Source organism: Gadus macrocephalus, chromosome 7 (genome assembly GCF_031168955.1).
Source record: "Gadus macrocephalus chromosome 7, ASM3116895v1".
Lineage (NCBI taxonomy): Eukaryota > Metazoa > Chordata > Actinopteri > Gadiformes > Gadidae > Gadus > Gadus macrocephalus.
Window position 1 is genome coordinate 10,018,201 of NC_082388.1, and position 27,492 is coordinate 10,045,692.

The window sequence follows — 27,492 nt, forward strand, 5'->3', positions numbered from 1 at the left end:
TGTCCCGAGGAGCAGCAGGGAGGTCTGCCAGGTACAACGGCAAACACACACACAGAAAGGGGTTGTCAATGAGGCCGTGTCTAAACGAGGCTTAAACAACATACACTATGGAAGACCATCATTTATCCATTCATCTCTCACACACACATAGGGGGAGGTGTCTCTCAAATGTAAGCGAGGGAGAGTTGGGGTGCGATGAGGGTGCGTCTCCCACACACACCTCCTCAAGAAGGTTCATTACGTCGTGAAGAGGTATCAGTTCACATCCCTGAACTAAGTATCATCCGTTTTTTGGATAAATTTTGTTTTTTTATATGGAGGCGCTTGCCTAACACAATGCACATATCACACACACACACACACACACACACACACACACACACACACACACACACACACACACACACACACACACACACACACACACACACACACACACACACACACACACACACACACACACACACACACACACGTTCAGTAATTCATTTCTAAACCTTACTATAATTATGTGGTTTTGGTTTCCCGACAAATTAATATTACTAGTAGGCCTAACCCTTTAAGATAAATAAAGGACATATACATGCATACATCGCACCACGACTGCGTGCATCAGGGCGTCGGCTTGTGAGACGTCAGTACTGGGACAGACGCACCCTGCTGGACAAACAACCGGTGACATTGCCTGTGCTAATCTTTCTCCTTTGCCGAACAAAAGAAACCACGTGAATATTTGAAGATTTATTTTATTATTATTGTCACCGTTTCATAGGAAAAGAACAAGTCTAATAACAGTTAGAAAACCGCCATTTGACGAAGCCTCCTTTCATGATAAATTGGATGTAAAAAAAAAAAAAAAAAACATTATAAGCCATAGGATGCATTCAAGAGAGCACAAGGATTCTCCCCTGGTCGTGCACACACACACGCGCACACAAATACACAGACCCTGACATGAATGGTTTGCAATGCTCAAAAACCTGATGGAACAAAGAGTTCTTTGAACGCTACGGTTTTCTATATTTATCTTCTCCCACATCGTTGTCTGATCTTAAGACACAATGCAGCCGTCCGTGGTACGAGTGTCCCTTTCGCTCCACGCGTCTGCCTCATTACACATCGAGGGGGGGCTCCACCCATGAACAGATTGCGGGTGCCGCACCCTCACACACACACGTTCACCATGACGAATGTCGTTAATAGAACCGATCTTCTGCGGTTCTCTGTGAAATCGAACCGTTGGGAGAGAACCACCTGGACACCTGGTGTGCCGTGGACCAGCCGTCGGTTTTGTAACAGGAAGCTCATGAAGCGGTCAGCTAGGACCTGCTCACCCCGTCGACACACCAATGTGCACACGCCATACACAACCAGCAGTCACATGACAAAAAGATATGGCGGTCGAATACCGAAACCAATGTTCACCGGGCAGAATGGGTGAAAAACATGCATGGAAAACAGAATCACCCATCCCGAAGACAGCCCATGATTGCGAGCACCATGAACACTTATATGGGGTAAGAGTGAATGGGTCAGTTGTATATGGTGCTGGCTCAAAACTACCAATTAAAATGCAGTATTTCAAAATCGATTGCTGATGCTTCACCCCGCCCCAAATATAAAGGTAGGTAGGGGGGTGTGTGTGTGTGTGTGTGTGTGTGTGTGTGTGTGTGTGTGTGTGTGTGTGTGTGTGTGTGTGTGTCTACTGAACCAGGTACACCAGAGTGTCCCCTATGTCCACAGAGAGGCCGTTGTCGGCCACAGTGACCCGTCCCTCCCCCAGGTCCACGCTGAAGGTGGACTTGTCGGAGAGGGCCAGCTTGCCCTGCTCCTCGCGGCCCAGGATGGGGACCCGCCGGGGCCCCAGCAGGGGGTCCTCGTAGCGCATCAGCTTCACCCGGGACAGATCTGCAGCACACGCACACATGGGTAGAGGGTTTTACTAGGCTGAAGAAAATAATGGATACCGACACTGTACCTACGGTAAATCTGCATCAAAGCTCTTCGGTTCTTTTCTAGCAAACTCATAAAGAGAAAAATATTCTAGACTGCTAACCATGCAGAGAACCCAACCTTCCTTAAAAAGACCCTTGGATGTTAATCGTGCACAACGTCATCTCTTCACTACAGAACAACGTCGTCTCTTCACTACAGAACAACGTCGTCTCTTCACTACAGAACAACGTCATCTCTTCACTACAGAACAACGTCGTCTCTTCACTACAGAACAACGTCGTCTCTTCACTACAGAACAACGTCGTCTCTTCACTACAGAACAACGTCGTCTCTTCACTACAGAACAACGTCATCTCTTCACTACAGAACAACGTCGTCTCTTCACTACAGAACAACGTCGTCTCTTCACTACAGAACAACGTCGTCTCTTCACGACAGAACAACGTCGTCTCCTCACTACAGAACAACGTCGTCTCTTCACTACAGAACAACGTTGTCTCTTCACTACAGAACAACGTCATCTCTTCACTACAGAACAACGTCGTCTCTTCACTACAGAACAACGCCGTCTCTTCACTACAGAACAACGTTGTCTCTTCACTACAGAACAACGTTGTCTCTTCACTACAGAACGTCGTCTCCTCACTACAGAACAACGTCATCTCTTCACTACAGAACAACGTTGTCTCTTCACTACAGAACAACGTCATCTCTTCACTACAGAACAACGTCGTCTCTTCACTACAGAACAACGTCGTCTCTTCACTACAGAACAACGTCGTCTCTTCACTACAGAACAACGTTGTCTCTTCACTACAGAACGTCGTCTCCTCACTACAGAACAACGTCATCTCTTCACTACAGAACAACGTTGTCTCTTCACTACAGAACAACGTCATCTCTTCACTACAGAACAACGTTGTCTCTTCACTACAGAACAACGTCATCTCTTCACTACAGAACAACGTCATCTTTTCACTACAGAACAACGTCATCTCTTCACTAAAGAAAAACAGTACACTGATTTGTCTTTCATTCTTGACAGGCGTCAAAATATTTTTTTTGGTCAAACATTATAAAGAAGCCTGGCCCTGTACTTTACATTAGCTAGCATAATGAATATAGCCCAATTCTTCAGCAAGGCATTTCAAAGCACTGGCCTTTGATGAGTTTGTTGATCTTGGCGAGCCGCCGGACCACGCTGTCCCTGGTGTCTCCCTGTCTGATGTCCAGGCTGGTGGAGAACAGCCCGTTGGACGGCTGGGGGTTCACCATGGACACGGACACACCGGGCTGGGGCGAGAGAAGAGATAAGATGAACTACACATGTTGAGTTGTTACACACCGCTTTATTGAGAATACACAAGCCCACTGAGCAACTAGGACACACCGTATCTCAGTTATACACCCGGATCAAAGTTGTTGTTTTTTTAATGACAGGGAATAATGAAGACACACACACACACACACACACACACACACACACACACACACACACACACACACACACACACACACACACACACACACACACACACACACACACACACACACACACACACACACACACACACACACACACACACCTCTGTTCGGAAAATGCTGAAGGGTTTCCCTGGGCAACAGTCCTCCTTGACTTTGTCGTCCCCCTCTGATGCAAAGACAACGTCAATCTTGTCCAACTGGAGAACACACACACGACAAAAAAACAGAAAGAGATGAGAGAGGGATTAAGATAGCGAGAGACATAGAGCCATGAGTGCGAGAGAGAAACCAAGGCATATGGAAAATAGATGGTGGATTATTAATCATGCACATCAGCAATGCATTTTCTGGGACCACTTATTGACAGGTTTCCAGCCCCCTGCTGGCTGAGCCCCAGCATGCGTGGACGTTGTGCGAGTCTCGACAAGGTCAATACAAAACAAAGAAACCAGGCGGACAGTGGGGTTGTTTGAGTTGCGACTTGGTGGCTTGATTCATGAATGACTGATGGAGTTGATTGTGAGCCCAGCAGTTATCAGACGGCTGACAACTGGATTAGTGTTAATCCGGCCAACCCTCCCCGCCCACAGAAGCCATGCCAGAGAACAGAGAGCACAGAAATATGGGAGCATATGTCTGCTCACGACAAATGCATGATGAAAACATATTGAATTTACAATGAATAGCGTGTGTTGGGATTTTTCCTTATGTCTAAGCCACATGGGTTACAAAACGTCTACTCTACCTAGATCAGTGGTTCTAAACTTTTTTTGTTAGCCCCCCCCACCCCTTTGGTAAAAATAAATCATAATAATATCTGTACAGCTCTTGTGTGCAACACATTTTAAATTGAGTTTAGTTCTGCCTGTGTTTCATACAGTGTGCGATCGAGCTCTTCATCTCACTACAATACATTCAATTATCCCTCCCATCGCCTCTCCCTGCACCACTACACTGTGTGAAACACTGGCCTAGATACACTCACTCGTTTTCCTTCCAAAAATATGGAAGTCGTGGCAGCATACTCATGTTTACACACACCGATAAGGGTTTACCTATTTGACCTAGACAAAATGTTTCTCCACTGAAATCCCATCGCCTATACTGATGCATCTCTACGTCTTCAACCATGAAACATTTCAAATAGAACCTAATTATATTTGACTCGGCCCAAGATTTTGTAGATATTATTGGTGATGAGAGATGAGTTAAAACCCCAGATGCTCTTTTGCTAATAACCGCAGCATATGTTTGAAGATATGAGAGAGAGATAGTGATAGAGATAGAGATATAACTATCTATATATATATGGGATAATGTATAGAACACCGATCATTATCGGGAAAATAAGCCGAGAGATACCAGACATTATCGGGAAAATAAGCCCAGACAAGACACCTCAGCTCCGCGTCGGTGTCCTGTTCACCCTGAAGGGGCTTATTTTCGCTCATGACCGGCGACGTTGCCGCTTATTACACGGTTACTCGCCAAAATGAAACAATGACGACGTTTCTTTTTACAAGTCGTAGTGTTGATCAGCAGAGAAATAGTCAGCGTAAGTCAAGCGTCGGTTGACGACGATTAGCAACCGAATACGCTGGGGTTGATAAGTTACCCGACTACTTGCTGAGCGATAGCAAAGACGTGAATCAGAGGCAAAAAATTCACATTCCTTGACAGCGGTCATTATATGCGTACATGATTACATGCAACAGTCAATTACCGAAAGAGAAATCACTGCCGGAAGTCTGGAAGGCCTATGCAAGTGTACGGAGCATTCTACAGCATTGAGAAGAGCCGTGTAATAAATATATATATATTAGGGGTGTAACGATTCACCGATAGGAATCGGTATGCGTTTGGATTAACACAGAGGCGATCGATATGTGGGCCCCTGTATCGATTTAAAATGACCAAGAATCTGTTGATGCACCGATTTAAAACGTTGCGAAACGGTTGAGTGAAGCTCTAACCTGATATCAATGCAGTCAACTCGGTTCAATCCGTTTCCATACGGATCGGGAAAATTAAACCTTAGGATGCGGCGGATCCGCATCTGTGTTTGTGTTTGTTTGCGCCCTGCGTCTCCGCGTGCGCCCTGTGAGTGCGCGAATAACAGCCATATGTTCAGTGCACCAGCGAATCTGAACTAAAAACGTGTGGAAGTCCTTTGGGTCTTATTAGAAGGAGGGGAATATTGACAAAAGCTTTGCTATTTTCTTTAATTGTGTAGGACAGCGATCAAGTCTATAAATAAACAAATATATAAACCTGTAGTTCTAAATTAAGATTCCATGGTCCCTATAATATATATATATATATATATATTTGATAGTAGGCAATTACTCTATTATAGAAGGCTTATTTTAATTAATAGAAAATGAATGTGTTAACTTTCAACAAACATTAACTGCATCTATCAGATTGATTCATATCTCATCAAATCGCACCGGATCGTTAGAACATTGAATCAAATCGCATCGTTCCATATTTAAAATGTATCGTCCTTGTATCGTACCGTAGCACGTGTATCTAGATACGTATCGGATCGTCCTATAAAGAAGAGATGCACACCCCTAATATATAAACTTGATCACTGGGCCACTTTGTTCACATTTGTACTGTGAAGTGCTGGTACTCTATATTGTTTACACCTTCTGTTTGGTTAGCCTTGTTTGTTAAGTTTTTTCTTGACATCAGCATTTACATTAGCATTTACTTTAGCGTCTATCTTTGTTTTCTTGAGCACCACTTTGTATTTGCATTGTATTGTGTTTGCCCGTGTTATCCACTGCTGCTGGGAATCTCCCCGGCGGGGGATTAATACACTTGTTATCCATCTCGGTGAGGACCCAGGACGACGCACCTCCAGGGAGTTGGTGAGGTAGACCAGGTTCTCCGTCAGCACGTTGCGCTCATCAAACTCCAGCTCCAGGTCCAGCACCCGCGGGCCCATCTTCTCCAGGTTCTCCTGAGAGGACACAAGCCGTCAGAGCCCCCACCGTTTCAACCACTCAAGGAGTTCATTCAGAAAAAAATAACGACTTAGGTGTGTAGCATCTTACCCTAGCTATCTTGTTGCGTACACGGGAATGGGTTAACCTAGCGATTGGTAGTGCTATGAACATCCCTAGTGTACCGACAGCGATATATTTTTTATCTTTCTTCTGAAAAATATATATTTTGATAAACGTGTCTGCTAAATGCCCTGAATGTAAATGTATGCAAGAAAGTGTAAAAACACCTCCAGGTTCAGTCAGTCGGCGACATGGGTTGAGTGAGTGAAGCTCTGCAGAACTAGGGTGAGCCGTACCTTGATCATGACCACGAAGGGCATGACTCTCTTCATGTACTTCTTCACCTCCGGCATTGCCCCGAGCTCGACGGAGATCACCTTGTTGTCAGGGAGGACCCCCTTGTTTTCCTGAGCCCCAAGACAAGCACAGCTTTAGTCACACATGGAGAGAGACATTCACACACACAGAGACGGCTACACAAAAAAAAACACATAAAAAAGGGTGCATATATTTGCAATGCAGTTTAACAAATGGCATAACAGCCCCTTAACACAGTTACCTTTACACGTGTGTGTATGTGTGCGTGTGTGTGTGTGTGTGTGTGTGTGTGTGTGTGTGTGTGTGTACGTGTGTGTGTGTGTACCTTGTAGTGCCTCCCCAGCAGGGACAGGGCACAGTGCTGCCATGGCGGGTAGCTCTTGGCCACATAGATGGTACAGTGAGACGGCCTGCCTGGAGGCCGGGAGTCTCCCTTCTATGATGTGGGAGAGAGCGCAGGGTGGTTAGTTAGTATAGACCAAAAGATACACATTAGTGACCCATCCAACCATAATATACCCGTTGCACCAGATGTGGCCACGGCTTACTCGGAGTGTAAATGAAGGCTGACTTTCTAGAGTTTATTTTCAAGAGACATGCCACTACAACAGATGCGCTCTGTTTTCTCAAGAGCCACCCAGTACGGCCCATCCAAATGAGAATGCCAGAATAACAAATACTTTCTATACAGCATATTTGGATGCCCGATGTGTTTGGATGACCAGACTGGTGTGCGCGTACACATACACTCACACAACCACACCCACATGCACAGTCTGTATGCCCTTCATGGATACCAGTCTGGCTTTCCATAAATTAATTTCACATGACAGCTGCCAAGCTTAATCTAATTTCCTTCTTAGGGAAACCATCACCGGTGTTTTTCAACACGATGACACAGGTGTGAGGACTTAACCTCCAAAAGGCTTCTGCTGCTCCGTGGGTTTACCGCTACACAGAGTAAGAAGGATTTAACTGAGTCTGTCCACCGCCAGGCCTCTGAGTCAGAGATTCAACCCTTACCCAGGACCCAGACCTTTTTCCCCACAGCATTCTATCTTAAGAAACTATCAACCGTTCTTGACGTTATGACACCTTTACATGTTGCGGAAATCTGAAGAAGTTTGAAAGAACTCAACAACCTTATTTTCTTTCACTGCGCCCTACTAGTGGCATAGCCGGATGAATTACAAACTGCCCTGTGGCTGGAACCTCTCCGTGCATTTTTAGACCAGAACGACTGCAATACGATAGGCCTACCACCACCAATCGTAGCAACGAAACAGGTGACTCTGCACGGAGCACAGCGCTCTCCTTCCTTTAGTAAAAGTATATCGTTTTGTTTAATACTGTCTCGATGGCGGAATCAGTAGCAATTATCCCGCCTCATGTTCGATTAGATGGTTGTGATTGGTCGGTCTACCAGGTAGAAATATTTGTGTGTGGGGGAGGGGAGCAAGACTATCTGCAGAGAAATTGAAAAATGAGCTTGCGAGATTGTCTAGTTCCCAGGCTACTACTGACGTGCTGTGCTGTTCATTAGTACCATCAAGACATTCATGTCTGAGCATAGACAATAACAACATGAGCCCCCCCTGGGAAGACAGCTGCAGAATAGCATCCGGCTTATGGAGGTAGTCTTTCAGCTGCACCTGACAGCAGGCATTGCTACATTTTTAAACCACAATGCATTTTTATTAATTATAATAATTGTAATGCATCAATTGAAACGTCAAACAGGACAATTGTAAAGCATTGCACAATGATATACCTGCTTTATTTCATCTCAGAGCAGACTGGACACACTGTAGTGTGGCAACCAAGACAGGACATCATAGTAGGTCAATATATGCAAATGTTGTTTTCTAACTGCATCTCGGGGAAGCACCTTAGGTAACAATTTTCTCATCAAAGTTATACTTTCCCTTTCTCTTCTCTGTCGTCCCTGGGTTTGAAATACTGCAGATAAAAAACGGTTGAGTGGGCCTCATTGTCTAGCACAGATAATTACATATTAAGAGACCGGGATAAACTAATTACAGCAAGATTACCCTGTTTATTTTCCATTCAAGAACACACAAACAAGCAAAAAACCATCACATACACATGCCCATTTAAAACGACACTACCAAAGGTGTGTTGACGGAGAGGAGGATACTCTTTGTTCCCATAAGAATAGTTAAACAAGATGCATTTATTTTCAAATGTGTCTTTGTGCCAATGCACAGAGAAGGACCATTTGAATGCAAATAGGCCACAGACCAGCCACACAAACCACTAAATGTAGTGTTTCACACAGTACATCCAAATAAACTAAAAATACTACAAACAGTATCGAGACTCCAAAATGTAGGGATCTACGTGGCTACCTCGGTAAAGCCTGTGATTTTCCACAGCTTTTCCAAAAATAGCAACTGAAATCATTTTCCGCCTCTTCGGTTTTTCCCAATTTCAACCTGACAAACACAAAGTTGATGCGCTACACCCGAGGGACGAGATCGGCTCTCTTGCAACCCACTCTAATTTAATAAGACACCTTAATCATGGCTCAGCACTGGGTTGCTGCAACGGCGGCAGGCAACAAACCCAAATCAGTTCACACATTCATTTTCTTCACAATGAGGTGAAGATGCATTGGAATGAGGTTGTATGGACACACACACACACACACACACACACACACACACACACACACACACACACACACACACACACACACACACACACACACACACACACACACACACACACACACACACACACACACACACCTTGCTCTTGGGGGGCTGCATGTAGGCTTTGAAGCGTAGTCGGAGGTCGTGGGCGGTCTCCATCAGGTACTGAGAGGAGCGGATCAGGACCTCGTCCACTGGACCCGCCGCAGGCCAGGACGCCTTCATCAGGGAGCCGCCCTGTGGGGGAGAGATGGAGAGCGAGACAGAGAGAGAGAGAGAGAGAGAGAGAGAGACAGAGTGTGGGCATGACATCATTCAGCAAGAGGCACAATTTGAAGGTCACAAATGGACGTAATATCAGGACGTCGGTGCCATGCTCAGCGAGTGTCAGAGACCCAAGTCCACTCCCCCGAGCTGGTCGAGCAGTTTTAAGATGAAGTCGCATCAATCGTTTTGTGAGGAAGGTTACCCAGAACAACCCTTAACCACCGCAAGCATCTGGCTCGGTACTTCCAACCTATCCCCCGGTCCCCCCCCCCCATCGATACCACCCCGGGGGTCCGTACCTTGGCCAGGAGGCTCCAGGTGTATTCACAGAGGTGTGGGCAGATGGGGGCCAGGAGCAGGGTCTGCATCTCAATGAACCGGAACACCAGGTCCCGGTGCATGCCCTCGATGGCCAGCTCCCGGTACTTGTCTTTGGCCGCCTTTAACACACACACACACACACACACACACACACACACACACACACACACACACACACACACACACACACACACACACACACACACACACACACACACACACACACACACACACACACACACACACACACACACGATTATTAAACCCAAACAGCAGTCTTGTTAAATACATGGCACTGCATTATACTCCAACATCTCCCTTACTAAATCCACATGCACCCTTTAATAAACCCCAATATACGCCCCTTTACAATCCCAATAAAAGACCATCATCATTTTCTCTGCCAATGCCAGACTCTTTTGATTTCCAATAATAGATCAAATCGGCCTTATTGAACTACAGGGTGTGATTTACAATGGCATGACCGTGGGAACCCTTACCTAACTCTTTTCTGCCTCAACTCCGGATCCCCTCCCCCTAGGCTCCGTCTTAATACCCTCCCTCCTTCCCCCCCCCCCCCCCCCCCCCCCCCCCCCCCCCCGACTGGCCTTCATCACTCTGCACCAATAGATCCTTGGATACGGTCGGCGCTGTGAGGCTATGAGGCATGCATCAACCAGTGGGAAGGGGGGGGGGCGTGAGGGGGGCTCCCAGGTGTGTTGGTCATGGAGAACACCTTGCTGTTGTCGTTATTGTCGTCGTCGTTGTTTACCTGGAACTCAAAGAAGCCACTCTTCAGAGCCTCCTTGTACATCATCCTGTCGTAGTGCTGCTCCGTCTTCAGAATACCTGCGTTCATCTCGCTGGGACGAGAAAACAGATGAGACACAGAAGTCATGCACCACTGCGCCTACCTAAACATCTCTTTACACGCCAACACACAACCCAGCGATTACAGAGGTGCTGGAGGTATGCTTTATGGATATCATTTGTGGGTAATTTGTGGAAAACGGCATTGCCCTCCATCAGCTATGAGGGAGTGAAATGCTCTGTGAAAATATCTGTTTCCGAGATGCACCTGCCTCTGTGCGAGACTATTTCGATTTTAGACCGCTCCTGGCTCATGTCTGACCGGGGCCTTTCTTCCCTGATTGGTTCGGTGAATCCATCTTTCCTGTCAAACCCAGGTGCGGAAAATACAAAACTCAATGGTGGAGAACTCCAAATAAAACTTGGGCGTGGACCTATTTCGATTGCCTCATTTCAAAACTATCTCTTTTCAGTGCCCTCTATTGACGACATTAAAATGTTGCCACCCTCTCTGCGAACAGCCCTCACACTGAGGTGTTGTGTGAGGGCATGTTGTACGTCTACACACCCCCTCGCCCCCTCAGAAACAAAGCCGTGCTGGGCGTACCTGGAGAACACTCGGTCATTGGAGGTGTCCGGGTTGCCCGTCCTCAGGCTGCTCTGGTTGGCGATCATCTCCTTCACCCACTCCACCCAGGTGTACAGGCGCAGGATGCCCGCGTCCGCCATGGTCTCCACAAAGTTGGCGTCCTCCACCGTGTCCCCTGCGTCCGCCAGGGCCAGACGCATGCCTGGGGAGGACAAGGGGGGGGGGGGGGGGGGGTTAAGGCACTCGCCTCACAAAGAAATTCAGGGGCGACAGAGGTAGAGCGGTTTGACAGGAAGGTTTCTAGTTCAATCCCCCCCGAGTGTCGATGTGTCCCTGAGCAAGACGCCTCACCCTGACTGCTCCTGACGAGCTGGCTGTCGCCCTGCGTGGTTAACTCCACCGTCGGTGGGTGAACGCGTGAATGAATGGTTGTAAGTCGCGGTGGTAAGCGTCAGCAAAATCCCGTAAATGTTTCAGGCCTCTTATGGACTCAAATGGCCATATTGGGTAAAAGGCAGACAAATGCAAGAGTATCCTGTTACTGGTGGCATTGGGTTACCAAGCAACATCCCAAATCTGATTGCAGTGAGAGGAGACAGTAAAAGCCTGAAAAGCATTACAGCCCCTGAATTACATTTTTTTTTAAAAAGTACCAGAAGTGAGCGAGAATGCAAGCTCAAACAAGCCGGTTTGGTTTCCCTTTAAGAGCAGTCAGCATAGAACTTAACAACTGCTCAACAATGAATGCATCTCCCCGCCATTTTCGTTGTTGTCCTCTAATTCATCTTTCATTTTCACAGCTCACAGCTGTTTTGGCCACACGTGCCATGTGATGCCCCTGCTCATAATATATATACACCACGTTTTCCAGCCATCCTTGATGTTTCATGCCAAGGCTGACGTCCTGTGTGGCATGTTCATGATCTACATAGCAAGCATAAAGCTGTATGTTGAGGTCACCATTAGCGATTGGAGAAGCGCGTCCCGACGCCATGTGTCGGTACGTTAACAGCCAATCCCTTGCACTGGCGTGAATCAATGAGTTAAATCGACGTGCTGAATCAACGTCGGCGCGTTTCCCCCCGGCCTCAAGCGGCGTGTGAGCCGACAGTGCGGCGGAGGCGGCCGCGTACCATCTGCTGAGAATTTGTCGATGGCTTCGCTGAGAGTGAGGAAGTTCCCGGTGGACTTGGACATCTGCCAAACGGAGAAAAACAGATGTTAGCCAAATGATAACACAGAGCAGACCCACGCACACAAACGCCAAATGAGATATCCAAAACTAAATGAACCTGGGAGGAAAAGCTAAATCATGAACATTCAGAACAAATATCCTAATTAAACAACAACAGCAAAACGCCCTTGGTCCAGCTAGTACAATTCAACTGGGATTCGTCTGCCGACCGACGCGTTGGGAGGGCACTTTGGATCAACCCCCACAACACACACACACACACTACCTCATCATATTATACCATTTGTTTTGTTTGCCCTGTTTGTCTTTACTTTAGCATTTACTTCAGCAGCTATTTTTGTTTTCATTAGCACTTGGTGTTTTTATTGTATCGGATCGTATCCTGTGCTTTTCCACTGCTGCTGGTGTAACAAAGGAATTGACCCTCCGGGGGGGGTCAATACAGTTGTTATCCAACTATCGTACCTTCTCAGAGTTGAGCAGCAGGTGTCCGTTGGCGCGCACTGCCTGGGGCCACTTCCCACTGCGGAGAGAAGACATTGTTCTCTTCAGCCTCTCACTCTCCGTCTTGTTCAACCCCTCTATCTCCTCATTTCAAACACATGGCGAGCCCTAACCTCGCGTTTTAGATCTGCACTCGAGTCAGAAGCGTCTCGCCGGTTTTGCAAACGGCTCTCCCTAAAACCTCCTACTGAAGTCATTATCATATCATCTCTAAACTTTGAGGTTTGATAAGCACAATTGAGGATCATGTCAAGTTGTCGAAAGAACCAAGTCAGGCAGCATTTCTCACACACACACGCGCACACACACACACACACACACACACACACACACACACACACACACACACACACACACACACACACACACACACACACACACACACACACACACACACACACACACACACACACACACACACACACACACACACACACACACACACACACACCTGTCCCCTCTCTTCAATCCCTGTTTTGTCTGTCTGTCAGACAGTCTATGTAGCTTTTCGCTTCCCTCCCACCCACAGAAATGACCCCCATGAGGGGCCCTTTTTGAACCCAGTGGGGTTCAAAGGGCCAGTACGGGGGACGTGGGACCCTTCTTTCAACTCAACAGGTCAAAAGGACGTACAGGTCAACAAAACAGGTGTGAACTGACTTTAACCGTGTTCACACTGTCCCAGGACTCACCTGTCCTTTGGCCACATGGCCACGTGGTTGTACAGGTAGTAGGACAGGTGGTTGGGCACCAGGTCCTTGCCTGAGACGCGCACGTCGACAGGGTACCAGTACTCAAACTCCCGCCGCAGCTTCTGCAGGTGCTCCTTGGGGATGGAGGTCTTAGGGAAGGGCGACGTCTTGAAGAAGATGAAGTCCCACACACCCCGGGTCATCTGCTCTGGCCTGGGGGGGGGGAGGCAAGGCATGGAGGCTCATGATCACAGACATTCACTGCACGACTTCATCTGCCTGGCCCCCTTTGACTAGAAGCTTTGATGCAGGGGCCTGTAAAAATAAAAGTAGACCAAAAAGATAGATAAATAAATAAGTATCCTTGGGACGGTTGCTAGGAGACCTCAAAGCGATGCGCGGGAGGGAAAATGTGCTCCAATGTTGGATTCAAACATGAACTTGGAGGGGTCGGCATAGCTCAGGAGGTAGAGCAGTTGTTTTGTAACCGAAAGGTTGCTAGTTCGATCCCCAGCTCCTCCTAGCTGAGTGTTGATGTGTCCCTGAGCAAGACACTTGACCCTAACCGCTCCTGACGAGCTGGCTGTCGCCTTGCATGGTTAAGACACACGTCGGTGTGTCAATGTGTGTATTAACCGATGTAAGTCGCTTTGGATAAAAGCGACTTACATTGTCCTAATTGTAATTGTAATTTCACATCCAAATGCTCTGTACTTTGAGGATGGGGTTTCTGATAAGTGTGTGTGTGCTCCATACTTAATGCCCAGCGGGGAAGCTCCCTGCCCGTTGAGGACTCCTCCCTGGAGCAGGTGCGCCACGGTGTAGTAGGCCATGTAGATGGTGGAGTCCGATAGAGACTCAATCAGCCACTGCTGGTCCCATGGTAGCCGTGTTCCTATAGCAACCGACAGGGGAGAACAAACGCACGCATACCGTGTTATTAGAGATAAACAGCCGCAAGCAATAAGCGTTCATGAGTGACTACCTAGAGACACACGCATGCATTTACGTAGACAGAGAAACACAAAACGTAATCCGATGATTTTAGTCTGCTCATTTCAATGATTTGTTGTCAACTGTTGATTTCGTTAGAAATATACAGAGTGAAACAAAAGGCTTGATTTGCAGCTGGGAAGAGCAACTTCAACATCTTAGGTGAAACCTATGAATAAATGACCTCAATGGGTTCAGGGGAGATAGGGAGTGTTGTAGTCAGGTAGTCGATTAGAAGAAGAACGATGCCTCAGGTGCTGCGATACACACCACTATGCGAGTCCATTATACCCCTGAAACCGAGGCGTGTGTGCGCGTGTGCGTGTGTGTACACATAAATGCATGGGGGAGAGACAGAGCCGTAAGTGAGGTGATTTATTGGTAGCCCTTTGTCTCCATCTGTAGTCCAAAGGAACCAGCAATAATAATGCCGTGTGTGAAACCCAAGGCCTTATCGGTAAGCTATATATGTGAGTACCAGAAGGCCAGCGCTGTCTCTCAACACTCTTTTTCTTCAAAGATAAATCTGTAACCATTCATTTAATATAAGGGAATTCCTTGCAAGTTCTCACTTCACTGTGAAATTCATTTTAACAAATGCATTGGTCTCACATCTACAACAGTGTTTTTTGGGTTCATTTGACATTTTCGACTACTGCACAAACACCAAATCTCCACTTTGACTCTGTTCAATGAACATTCCAAGGTGATGGAAAGTGTGTCTTGAATGACATTTCACGGTGTCAAAGCATTAAGTTGAATGGAAAAAGACTCCATGGAAAGACACATCGGCAGCCTTTACAAAGCAACTTTGGAGAAACATCACGATAATATACAATATCGAATTATATTATTTTAGAAAAAAATAATCCCATTGTGGTTAGCCACATCAAAGACATTAAATCAGATGTTAATAAAACAAAAGGAATTCAAGATAATTTCAATACATCTAGAGGGTGGGCGCTGGGAATGTCTTCAGATGGAAAGGCAAATATAGGAATTTCAATTATAAGAACAAGTCAGGGGATTGTCGTGGCTGTATCATGCAGTATCAGACTTCTTGTCAACAGTTATGATTCAAAAGCTAAATAACACCCGCACCATAGCACCTTCAAATTTGAGAGAGTTGGGCGTTAACTCCAGGGGAAAAGGACCGTCTATGCAAGGGTGGATTCAATTAACTAATAATAAAGTTATGGTTACATCTTAATTGAATTTTCCCAAGAGACACCCTTCGTCACAAACATCCTCATACGATGCAAGGCCCCCCTGCCGAGTAGCCCAATCTGCCTTGGTTGGTTGAACGCTCTGTGCGTGTTTCTGCAAATTCACCTCCCCGAGAAGTTGTAAACATTGCGGGTTACATTTTGAGGGCAAACAAGCCGCTTCACGCACTTATTGAGGGACGTTCTCGGTGGGCGAGAATACTCCCCCTGGCTCTGACTTATTTTTTTGATTTTTCTAGCATAGCATAACATAAAGCATGTATACATCATATAACAGTCTAAAGCAAAGGGAAAAGGCAAAAAGGCAAAAAGGCATCATCACCCCTTTAATGGGTGCCTATTCACCCTCTCACACTCACACACACTCACACACTCACCGAGGCCGTAGGTACGTGAGCAGGCATGCTCTTGAAGCCAAGCCAACGTGGCCTCAAAGTTCTTCCGGGTCTCTTCGCAGAACCTGAGCAGTCCACACAGTACAGAGCAGGTCGGTCAGACTCAGTACTGCGCCCCTCCCCCTGCAACGTGCTTGGGCAGCAATCAACTCACTCATTGACATACTAGGTGCATGTTTGTGTGTTTGTCGTTATCTTGAGCCTTGGCATCTTTGAATATACAATATGATGATTATCTGCCTTTCAAGGGAAATCACAATATTTTCAGTGACTTTTCATATAATAAAAAGTTACATTTTTGAAGCCAATCCATGCATTGCTGTCCTGGCGTTGTTGCTATGACAACGGTACATCGCCACATGTGCAAGAGCATATTGTGAAGTAAACTCAAACCCACACTTAAAAAGCCAAAGATATGTCAAGGCGTTACATCTGAAATCACGATCATCACAACCAGTGATGTCCAGAAGAGGGACATAGAAACATTCTTACGTTTCCAAAGACTTCAGAGCTTGGTTGGTCTGTGCCTTCCACTCTGCATCACCGTAGTCCAGATACCTTGAACATTACAGAAATACACCAAGCATGAGCAATAAAAAAATAACTTACCAGATCAATATAGGCTGAATTTGCTGTTATTAAGGAATTGCTGTAAGGGAGAAGGGCGTCTGAATCATCTTGTGAAAAGAAATCCAAAAATAAATTATATATTGGAATTTGGTTAAATTATATAGTATTAAACATTATGAAATATTAATATAATAAATATTAAATATGTTCAAAAAATGTAGCTCTAGTGCCGGGGCAAAAATCTTTACACAGATAGTGTGAACAGAGATGGGTGTACGGCGAGTTTTAAGTGTGTGTCTTTATGTTTAAAAAGTCTTAGTTTGATGTTCCAATGCTGATAATTTCAACATTGAGTGAGGCCCAGTACAAAGTGTCTTAGGGCTAGGGTTGCCGCGGTGTGGACATTTTCACACCGAGTAATCCGCTCGTGTCAACACCGGTATTACCGGTATAAACGGTAATAACTTTGAAACTAGGTCAACCGCCATCTTCTCCGTCAACTCTCCCCTCACACTCAGTGACAGCGGCTGGCAGCGCGCCAATTCTCGGCGTCTTATAACGTTCTATATATAATAGTATAATATAATTGTATATATCTCGCCAATTCGGCGCGCCAATTCTCTTCCGCATAGAGCAGAACTGTGGCTTATTCAACACATTTTAATTTTCTTGATTATAATTACATTATTTATTTTTAATGAATTTGTTTTTTATTACTGAAAAAAAAATAAAGAACTCGGTGTTGCCGGTGTGCAACACAGAGTTATCGGTGTTGGCCTGAACACCGGTAACACCAGTAATACTGTATACCGCGGCAACCCTACTTAGGGCCATACTGGACATTTAAAAAAGGATTGACAGAAGAAAGCAATGTTAATCTTTGAGTTTGCAAAAGGGCCGATGGGGCACCTACCACTGATCACAGAGAGCCACCACACACTGGTCCCCCGAACGAGACATGATCTGCTTCTCAGGCTCCATGTAAACCGCAGCCTCGCCCTGCGGGAGAGACAGACCGGGCATCATATCAGTCTCAGCACAACAGATCCTCCAGGAGGATGATCAGTGAGGCCATTTTCAAGAACACACACAACAAGGTCAAGCAAAACTATTTAGACAATGTGGTACTTTGGATTCAACAAAATTAGTGAGAACACAAGAAGGATCAGATGGTCTACCCTTTCCACCATCATCTTCTGGATGGGCTTCTTCACGTCCTGGACCTTCTGACCTTTGTAGCCCTCCACCAGCATGATCTATAGAGAGGGCAACAGCAGCGACAGCTCAGAGAAGAGGCCACACTCCGGGATAGAGAAGAGGACGGGAAATGAATGACGGCCCAGCCAAGGCCAGGCTAATATTCATTGTGAAACTCTAACGTAAAATATGATAAACTCTGTATTGTTGTAACAGTATTACTGATGCATTATTGATCTTTATTTTTTACAACTGATGGAAGTATGTTTTCTTTCCCTACGAGAGTTTTCTACTTTGTTAATGCATAATAATTAAAAAATATTTATTAAAAAAATAAAAAATAAATATATATATTTTTTTAAATATACATTGCTAGTCAAGGCGGGGCCCTATTGTTGTTAAGGCGGCTGCCTTAACAACACAGTACTGGGGGAACCACTGCCCATTTTGGGGGTGCATTGCTGCCTGCTCTGACGTTAACACCCCTTCAATTCACTTTCAACAGGCAGGTTTGTCGCATTAACACATAAATCACCAGTTTCCCGGTATACAGTATCAGCCAATAAGAAGTGAAGCATGCAAAAGCATGTGTTAAACCCAACGAAACCTAATTTGGACATTGCGTTTTTCGCACGTATACCCAGGCAGCCCAAGAGTGATCTACACAAAGAACAACAATGTTCATCATAGTCACTACAATTAGCATGGAGACTGTGTGGAGACTCACCCCCTCATAGAACCCTTTGAGGTAGACCTTCTCCTTGGCCTCGGCCAGCTTCTCCCGGTCGTTCTGGCTCTGGATCTTCAGCTCATCACACACCAGGGGAGCAGAGAGGCTGCCTAAGCCTGGGATGTCAATGATGGGGATCTGTTGTACACACACACACACACACACACACACACAAACACACACAGTTAAAAAGTCCCCATTGGAGTTTTAATGCTCGAAGCTGATATTCTAAAAGATGTTGAATTTATTTATTTATGTACATTCACACACATTATGGATATCATTTGCAGTTTAATTTGTATTTGAATTAGAGCATCAATAATTAATGGTGAGTTAATTATCTCGAAACTTAAGATACTCCACAGCCACAGTCCGCAGTGCAGGTTGTAATGACATTGCGTTCTGCAATGTTGGATCATGGCCAATTTGATTGTTATGTCAAGGGTGGATTAAATATGGGAAAATTTTGGCCGCATGCTAAATATATTTGTAGCTGCAAATATGAATTTTGTGAACCATCTTCAATGAGGCTGGAAACCTAGTCACAAAGGTCTGACTTGAGAGAGGTTAATTTCCCTTTGTTTTGTTACATATTAGTTGAGGGTAATCATGTAACTGGATGTGGGGAATTGTGAAACAGAGAACATAAACTCTGCCAGCCCAGCACTATAAAAAGTGTCTGCAAGGGTTTTAAATCCACACCTTGTAGAATTTCCACTGTAGAAATCTACTTATTGAAGTCCCCTTCTGAAAGCTTAGCATAATAGGACTGCTGGGCCATGACTTAGTGGTACCCCTTTCCGACCTCGGAACATCAGCTTACCGGCTCAAAAGGCAGCACCATCTTGTCCTCAATGCCGTACTTCTCCCTCAGGGCCTGAACGACAACAACAGCACGGGTCAATAGGGGATGATGCACACAAAAAACAACTCATTCCGTCGAATGTAGTGGTCGAGAAAAATCAAACGTACATTGAAGTTGCATGTTTACTTCCATTCAGTGTGCAAAATACCCAGTGGGAATTGGCAGGGGCCCTAGTTACAATTACTTTATAGAGGTGAATCAAAAATGATCCAATAATGATCTTTTATTTCTTTTTGACGAGTTTGCAACCAACGATTCCATATAAGTAATTATCTCGAAACTTAAGATACTCCACAGCCACAGTCTGCAGTGCAGGTTGTACCGACATTGCGTTCTGCAATGTTGGATCATTTTGTAATGCCATTAGGAGGCGCTGCAGACACGAATGAAGAGAGATACGTGTTAAGACGGCAGAACTATGTGATAAGACTTTTCCATAGCCCCCCTAACACTTTTGCTTTTGAGACTTTTATAGGGCCCCCCTCCCATTTCGCAAACTGCTTCCGTTTCCCAATTTAATCGACTTTGCTTTAACGTGGGTGAGATGGCAGTGCACCTGTTTCTTCTTGATGTCCCTGAGTGCGGCAATGTCATCGGGAGCATCAGATGGTACGCTGGTCACCACGCCGGTACCTAGCGGGACAAACCATAAGCAGAAGACCACCTTTATCATACACACTGTGGACTTGCCCTCACCGTTGGGGAGGTTTGAACGCTTGCTTTCTTTGTTAATATGGCTCAGATAGATTGCACACTCAAGCAGATGGTTTCAACCCCCAACACACACATACATATGTTTACACAGAGATACAGTGAAAATAAACCATTAGGCAGGCAGACACCTGAGCAGGAGCAAGGAAATGAGTTTCCTTCCCTCAACGCCCCTTTCCTCTATGAAACTACAGCGCTGCACTTTTAGAGGAGCTGGCCATGAATATGATCATTATCATTACGCACATCCAGAGCCAATGGTCATGGCTGAAATATTTTACGAGTGACAATCTGAAAATCCCATTATCACCTCCCATTTAAAAAAAATAAAAAGGTTTTGAGGTTCAATACATTCAACAATATGGGAATAGAAAGACATTAAGTCCGATAGCACCTCACTAAACCCATGTTGTATGAAGAAGTCAAAAACGACATTATATTTAAATGCTGCCATTGTGATTTCAGACAAGGAGTGTGTAGTAAAGGAGAGGAAGGTATACCCTGGCCTGCGTTGTTTGCAAAGGCACATAGGTGAGATGAAACACTACATGTAAACATTAGTTTGACATGCCTTTTATGGTATGTACCTGGACTAATGAGAGCAGTGTGAGGAAGGTGCTAGTCAAATCTAAACAAGGCAACTCAAATCGATCCATTGATTTGTATGAGGTCCACGAATAAATAAAAATGTAGAAAACCTAATCAACTAAATCCCAGTTAAAATGGCTTCCATCCAATTCAGTTGACATCATGATATTTGTCATACCCTTGTCCTCCTTGATGGTTAGCATGGGCAGAGCGTAGATGGTTTTATAGGAGGTCAGTGGGGCACTGAGGGCACAGCCCAGAATATCCTGGAAGGGGAGCACAGAGAATATCCAATAAGAAAAGAAAAAAATAATAATGATAATAAATTAAACATTGACAATGCAATTTGATTTTATTGCATCGCTTTCAAGATATCATCCTCAAACATACTCAAGGCAGAGAAAGGGGAGGTGGAATCTCCCCTTATGAACACATACAGGGAAAATTCCAAAACGGTGCGTGTGAGCTTCGTTTTTTCAAAGGCGGAGCAGAATGCCTAGTGCTCGTTTTACACCCAACGAAATGTCTAGCAACTGGGGGAGCATAGGTAGGCTAGGGAAACCCATTAGTGTTGGAAAACCTCAAAAATAAATGTTCATGCCAATGGGATCTTTAATAAACAGCTTGTCGTGAGAGACGCGCACACAAACCCACCTGTCCCAGGACCTCCATGAGCACGGGCACCACGCCGTTGTCCTTGGTGAAGCCCTGGTAGGACATGTTGCGGGCGGCGCGGGCCGTGCTGATGAACACGTCACCGTTGGCCGTCTCGAAGGCCACGTACTTCATGTCGGGCCGCACCCAGCAGTTGGTCTGGCCGAACATAGTCTCCGGCCTCATGGTGGCGGCCACCAGGAAGATGTTCTTGCCCTTCAGGCCACTGTGGAGGGACATCGTTTCATTGGTGGTGAACATCGTAGGGATTGTATTATTTTGCACTTGGTTGATTGTGTTATGACGTTAGTGAGTGAAAAGTGTACTGTGCGTGAAATTAATGTTCTTGTAATACATGTTTTTGTTATGCATCGGCTAGTAAGTGTTTCAGTGATACTGTTGGATTGCGGCTTAGTCATAAACAAATAAGAGCATGAAAAAAGGGTTTAAATGGTCATTTATAAAACAATAGTAAAAGATAGTCCTATCCTATCAAGGACCTGGTTTGATTTATGACTATTATTGTTACCTGCTGTAAAATACTTTTGTTTTGAATTTGGCGGGGTATGGCTCCACAACCTTCATCTTGATGAGAGTGTATTCCTGGGGTCCAACTCCCTAAACATAGTCACAAAAGGAATCGAGGGCAAGTTGACGGCTACTCGTTATCTTCATGACTCTCCTTGCAAAAATAGATTAGTTACAATCTCCTGAACCACAGAGGAAGCTAAACTATGGAAATCTTCAAATTGTCACAAGTATTTATACTGTACCTCTCCTGTTTGTCTGTCATGGTCCATGCAGGGCTGTCCGTCCTTGGGAGAGTAGATTGTATATCTGCATAAAGATAGGGATGTTCAAATTATTTAGGTTTTTGTTTCAAATTAAGGGAAAAGTATTCTTATCATTAGAGTGGATGCAAAGCAATCCACACTAATGTTATGTGTCTTAATTATTTTTTTACTTATTCCTCCTCCCTATTTCGAGTAATTATTTAGTCGGACACATCTACTTTTAGGAATTTACACCAAACCCCTTCCAAAAAGTTGGCCGTATATCAGTACAGTGCACTATTCATAAGATTTTTAGAATTGTGTATACTTTTTTTACATAAATATTTATAATATCATTATTTATATCTATAATACGTGTTGGCTCACGCAACCGCACACATTTTCTTCAGAAAATCCACATGCAGCAACATGTCAAGTTTAGATTGTCATGTCTTTCGTATCAAATCAAGGAAAAGATATTCCACCATGTTACCTTTTACGACTGATCACTAATGTAGTAGGCTAAAGTAAAAAAATACATTTGATGGAACAAATTAGTAAGCTCACCGTTTGCCAAATGCAATCTTTTTCCTCTCCTTCAGGGTGATGAACTGCCACCTGACAAAGGAGTCGTAGAAGGGGTTCACGTCAGTGGTGATGAAGGAGCGCCTCCAGTCCACCTAGTGAAAGATATCATATTAGTTTAGAAGAAAGCAAACAATGTAATAAAACCAAAATCCAAAGAATCCCTTCCCTTAACTAATGAGTTCCATAAGAGTTTGGCAAGGACATGTTGACCGTGCTTGACAGACTTACATACACCAAGAAATACCCCGTCTAAACTCATGTTTATCTACAATATGTTCCAAATATTCTCTTCATAAAAAAAGACAGCCAGAAAAACACAAGGTTGTGGTTGGTCTACATAGGCAAGTTGTAACCTGGGGGTGGAACAGCTCCTTGGGATCTGCTGCTGATGCACCATCAAGGCTTCGGGCCCAAGCAACATCATATTGAAACCAAAACCAAGAAACCAATTAACAGTGTGGGGAGTACCTACTCACCTTTACCGAACATCATGTAAGACGGTTAGTGTTTGGAGTGTTTTAAATGGATGGTGCTCAGTTAAAGGAGCATTTCACCGGTAGAGGCATGAATATATATTAAAATTGGGTCCTATATGTAGTCGAATAATGAAATAAAATTCTAATTTGTGCCGTCTTGACCGAGAAAAGGCAGAAAGTGACTTTTTGGCGCTGGTGGATTGAAGACAACAACTCCCACCATGCACCACGATGCACAGCTTCGCTGGCCACTCCCGCTGATCTAGATCTCCGCCTATCGGACACCTCGCTGTTCCATCTACCAAACTGATGCCGCAAGACTGCTTGAAAAACATTTCACGCAACATTTCTAGTGAAGAGTATTATTATTATTATTATTATTATTATTATTATTATTGTATATGTCAGATCCAGTACCTTCCGCCATTGTACTTCGGTTTTATCAACAGCCGTTGTTAGCTTAGCTTCAGACGCTGTGGATGTTAGTTTCTGCTGGTGAAGTCCCACCCACTGGCACTGCTCTAATAGGTCTGTAGCGTCAGTGGGTCCCACCCGTGCTTGTAGTCTTACGAGAATCCTCCCCTCTTACATTTCATATTTACTTCTACGCAAAACTCGTCATATTGCGTCATCTTAAACAGGAAGTGTTGGAGATCGATACGGATCTCTCCAGTCTCTCCAAAAAATAAAAGAATGATGCACGACCATTCAAAAATATGAGTGGGCTTAATGGAAATGGGTGAAGTTTCCCTTTAAAACCTGTAGAGGTAATTACATGTATAAAATCTACACCAGTTCTTAAGTTTTCATATCAGCAAACACATACACCGATATACTTGTGATAGGTCAACCGATACATCGGTCAGGCTCTACTGAAAATAGTGCAAAATGATCAAGTACAATGTTATGCTGTTACTGGCCCTCGTTTTGAATAAGTGACTATTCTAAGACTTTCATTATTTGGAATGCATTGAAAGTGTATTCCCCTCACATGAGCAGGATCCAACTCCGGCAGTCAATGGTAGCAGCTAATCTATCACTTTAACCACATTAACTCATGCAAAGTGCATTGGACAGAAAATGAGTGGCCTAAGGCTTTACCTTAACTCCCATCTGCTTCAGGTCTTTGATAGCCAGGGGGGGAAAGTACTCCAGCCAGTGTTCAGCATTGGCAAACTTTACAATCTCAGAGTCAGTCAGACCCAGAGAACTCATGATGTCCCACTGGAACTTGGCCGTACCGGTTTTCGCTGCTGCTTTGCTCTAGAAAGGTAAAGAAAGTATGTAAGTAGCTGTATAGATGTATTTTCAGACACATTCTTTGCAATGCTTATTTTGAATTCAGTGTGGATGGGCATCCTAGGTCAGTGGTTCAAATGTTAAATGGTCCAATCAAAACATACAAATATTTGAATTAATTCTTGCGGTCTCATTTTCTGTATTTGGAGATAGTTGGTGGCATCGGATCTAAAATAACGACATTGATACATACCTCAAACAACAACTCGGGAAAAAGAAAGCGCATGCATAAATGATTCTGAAATGAACCCCTTGGTCTAGTTACCTTTTTGCCCTTGGTCTTATCCTTAATAATGATCTCGTCCGAGAAGTCGGGCTTCTCCTCTTCCTTCTCCTCCTCATCAGGGAACACAGGAGGGTTTCCATAGACCTCCATCTCCCTCTTCAGCTTATCTGCACACGCCTGTGATGGAGGACACATGGCCAAAGTCAATCAGCAGGCCCCCATTGGCTCGATGAGTAGCTGGATAGCCACACATCTGAACCAAGTCACTGCACTGAACCAGACTCATATTTGAGATTTTGTTCGTAGTAGTATAGACTACTCTTGAGTTGATTTTAGATGCATACACGTAGTCTTTATTTGATAAAGAACTATAACTTAGCATAACACATTTTCACCAAAGACAATAAATATTGCTCCACTGTTAATCACACGATCGCATACAATTCTCAAAATTATAGTATTGCATGCACAGTGAACACATGGACTAAGCACATAGCTAAAACATAAAGAGAGTTATGGACTCACCTTGATGGGCATTCCTGTGCAGTGCAAGCCGAATGGGAAAAGACACTGCTTCCCTCTTAAGCGCTGGTAACCGACACCAAACTGTGATGAAATAGACCGTTGTATTACAGCCAATTCATTCAGTTGATATAAAAAAGCCAGGAAACTGGAGAAATCCCTTGTTAATACTGGAACAACATGGGACTCTTCAGCATCAGCCTTTTAAAAATATCCACACTAAAACGTTAAAACTGCAAGCTCTCTTTGGTTAGATTGTTTACCGTTTGGTTGTTTGTTTCTCATAGCGTCAGCAAACTCACCTCACATTTTGACATACTGAAAGTGTGGCCAAGATGCAATCTGCCATTCATGTAAGGATATGGGAAGGTCACAAAGTACTTGTTTTTGCTGAAACAGAAAGCAAACAATGAATTAAATAGTAATGAAACATCTCTTGTGTTATTACTATGACTATAACATTTTACTTCCTAGATCATTCGAATAATGCACCACAGCAATTAAGTGACACATGTGTGTAATAAACCATTACAAACGTCCGAGCTATATTTCAATGTATACACACACATTTGACTATTAAGACCCACAGACTGGGAAAGTGCCTGATCTGTTTTTTTGCAATCAACATTTTCATCCTTTTTCAACGAAGAGCACTGGAAATATTTAGATGACATGGTTAGAAATACAGTTGACAAGACCGGTTAAGAACATATATTTACTTGGTGCTTTCCCCAATGGTCGTGGGTGCATCACATTCAAATGTCTTCTGCTTCTCCCATTGCTCCTGGATCTCTCTCTCGATCTTCCTCAGATAATCCAACTTCGCTGTTCCCTTGCGCTCCTGGAACAGAAAAGCCTTGGTTAGTAGTGATTTTTGACAATGGGAAATATAAAAAATATTTTAATCAAGCCCAAGCCCTCCCGGTCCGATTTGTTATGTCCTCTCCGAGTCTGATTCACTGTAGGTATACAGAACCATGAGAGCTAGTCACTGGAGCTAACTTAGTTAGCAGGTTAAATTGGGTATGCAGCCCTATACAAGTTATATAGTATACTATAACAGCTGAAACCCCAGATAGCAAAACATATAACATAGACACTGCCTTCTACTTACACTCATTGTGAAGCCAGATGCGGTCCTATGTGATGTTTTAGTCTGAAGAAACTATTACAGAGGATTTGACAAGGGAAACCCACGCCACCGGTACAATGCTGATGACATCTGCAGCTCTCGCACATGCATCTGAATTGTGGGTAATGTAGTTTGTAATAACAACGTCAAACTCCCTTTAATTCGCACTGTCTACAAGCGCAATTTTTCTTTTATACCTTTTTAGAATTGATAGCTAGTGATATTGATAAATGTATTTTTCATTACTACAATTGTTATTCTAACAGCAATAACGACAACGCATATTTTCCACTGTAACTGTTTTGCGTACGTTACGACACTTCCACTTGTGTGACCATGTGCCGTAAAGCATTCTGACGAATGCAAGTGAAGAGAGCAGAGGCCTTGAATCAAATACAATTTTAGACGATGAGAGTGGGATTAACAGAACGCACTTTCAATTTATAGACAGTATTGGAGTCTCGCTCACGATGATCATTGAAAATGTGGAAGCTTTAAAGTCGTGGCTGGCAAAACTACTGGAGCCAATGTGAGTGATCTGGTGAAATGTCATGTATCCTGCCTGCTAAGTAGCTAGCGCTAGCCACAGAGTGGAGTTATCCATGGAGCCCCCTAGCATCTAGCGCTAGCCACAGAGCGGAGTTATCCGTGGAGCTTCATCTATCCTGCTTAATAAGGAGCTAGCGCTAGCCCCAGAGTGGAGTTCTCCATGGAGCTC

The 27,492-nt window shown here is 44.5% G+C and overlaps 2 protein-coding genes across 3 annotated transcripts in view; one reads left to right on the forward strand and one right to left on the reverse strand.

Annotated features, from left to right (window-relative positions):
• lars1b (leucyl-tRNA synthetase 1b) overlaps positions 1 to 26,905 on the reverse strand; it is a 27,338-nt gene extending 433 nt beyond the window's left edge. Inside the window, exons 1-32 of the mRNA XM_060056535.1 lie at positions 26,757 to 26,905; positions 26,362 to 26,483; positions 25,945 to 26,032; positions 25,646 to 25,726; positions 25,160 to 25,297; positions 24,697 to 24,858; positions 23,099 to 23,211; positions 22,532 to 22,595; positions 22,288 to 22,376; positions 21,759 to 21,984; positions 21,283 to 21,370; positions 20,362 to 20,438; positions 19,764 to 19,817; positions 18,938 to 19,078; positions 18,192 to 18,269; positions 17,927 to 18,012; positions 16,936 to 17,001; positions 16,426 to 16,508; positions 14,586 to 14,724; positions 13,830 to 14,042; positions 13,099 to 13,156; positions 12,572 to 12,635; positions 11,457 to 11,640; positions 10,812 to 10,902; positions 10,018 to 10,158; positions 9,548 to 9,688; positions 7,102 to 7,212; positions 6,755 to 6,865; positions 6,308 to 6,412; positions 3,543 to 3,638; positions 3,117 to 3,249; positions 1 to 1,908 (exon numbers count right to left, since the gene is read on the reverse strand). The exon at positions 1 to 1,908 is cut by the window's left edge and continues 433 nt beyond it. Of these exons, the coding sequence (XP_059912518.1) occupies positions 1,703 to 1,908; positions 3,117 to 3,249; positions 3,543 to 3,638; positions 6,308 to 6,412; positions 6,755 to 6,865; positions 7,102 to 7,212; positions 9,548 to 9,688; positions 10,018 to 10,158; positions 10,812 to 10,902; positions 11,457 to 11,640; positions 12,572 to 12,635; positions 13,099 to 13,156; positions 13,830 to 14,042; positions 14,586 to 14,724; positions 16,426 to 16,508; positions 16,936 to 17,001; positions 17,927 to 18,012; positions 18,192 to 18,269; positions 18,938 to 19,078; positions 19,764 to 19,817; positions 20,362 to 20,438; positions 21,283 to 21,370; positions 21,759 to 21,984; positions 22,288 to 22,376; positions 22,532 to 22,595; positions 23,099 to 23,211; positions 24,697 to 24,858; positions 25,160 to 25,297; positions 25,646 to 25,726; positions 25,945 to 26,032; positions 26,362 to 26,483; positions 26,757 to 26,762 (3,555 nt within the window). The 5' untranslated portion in view covers positions 26,763 to 26,905 and the 3' untranslated portion in view covers positions 1 to 1,702. The remainder of the gene's footprint in view (positions 1,909 to 3,116; positions 3,250 to 3,542; positions 3,639 to 6,307; positions 6,413 to 6,754; positions 6,866 to 7,101; positions 7,213 to 9,547; positions 9,689 to 10,017; positions 10,159 to 10,811; positions 10,903 to 11,456; positions 11,641 to 12,571; positions 12,636 to 13,098; positions 13,157 to 13,829; positions 14,043 to 14,585; positions 14,725 to 16,425; positions 16,509 to 16,935; positions 17,002 to 17,926; positions 18,013 to 18,191; positions 18,270 to 18,937; positions 19,079 to 19,763; positions 19,818 to 20,361; positions 20,439 to 21,282; positions 21,371 to 21,758; positions 21,985 to 22,287; positions 22,377 to 22,531; positions 22,596 to 23,098; positions 23,212 to 24,696; positions 24,859 to 25,159; positions 25,298 to 25,645; positions 25,727 to 25,944; positions 26,033 to 26,361; positions 26,484 to 26,756) is intronic.
• Positions 26,906 to 27,105: 200 nt separating this feature from the next.
• Positions 27,106 to 27,492, forward strand: part of rbm27 (RNA binding motif protein 27) — a 29,524-nt gene continuing 29,137 nt past the window's right edge. For both annotated transcript variants that reach the window (XM_060056537.1, XM_060056538.1), the window contains exon 1: positions 27,106 to 27,303. In XM_060056537.1, coding sequence (XP_059912520.1) covers positions 27,245 to 27,303 — 59 coding nt within the window. In that variant the 5' untranslated portion in view covers positions 27,106 to 27,244. The remainder of the gene's footprint in view (positions 27,304 to 27,492) is intronic.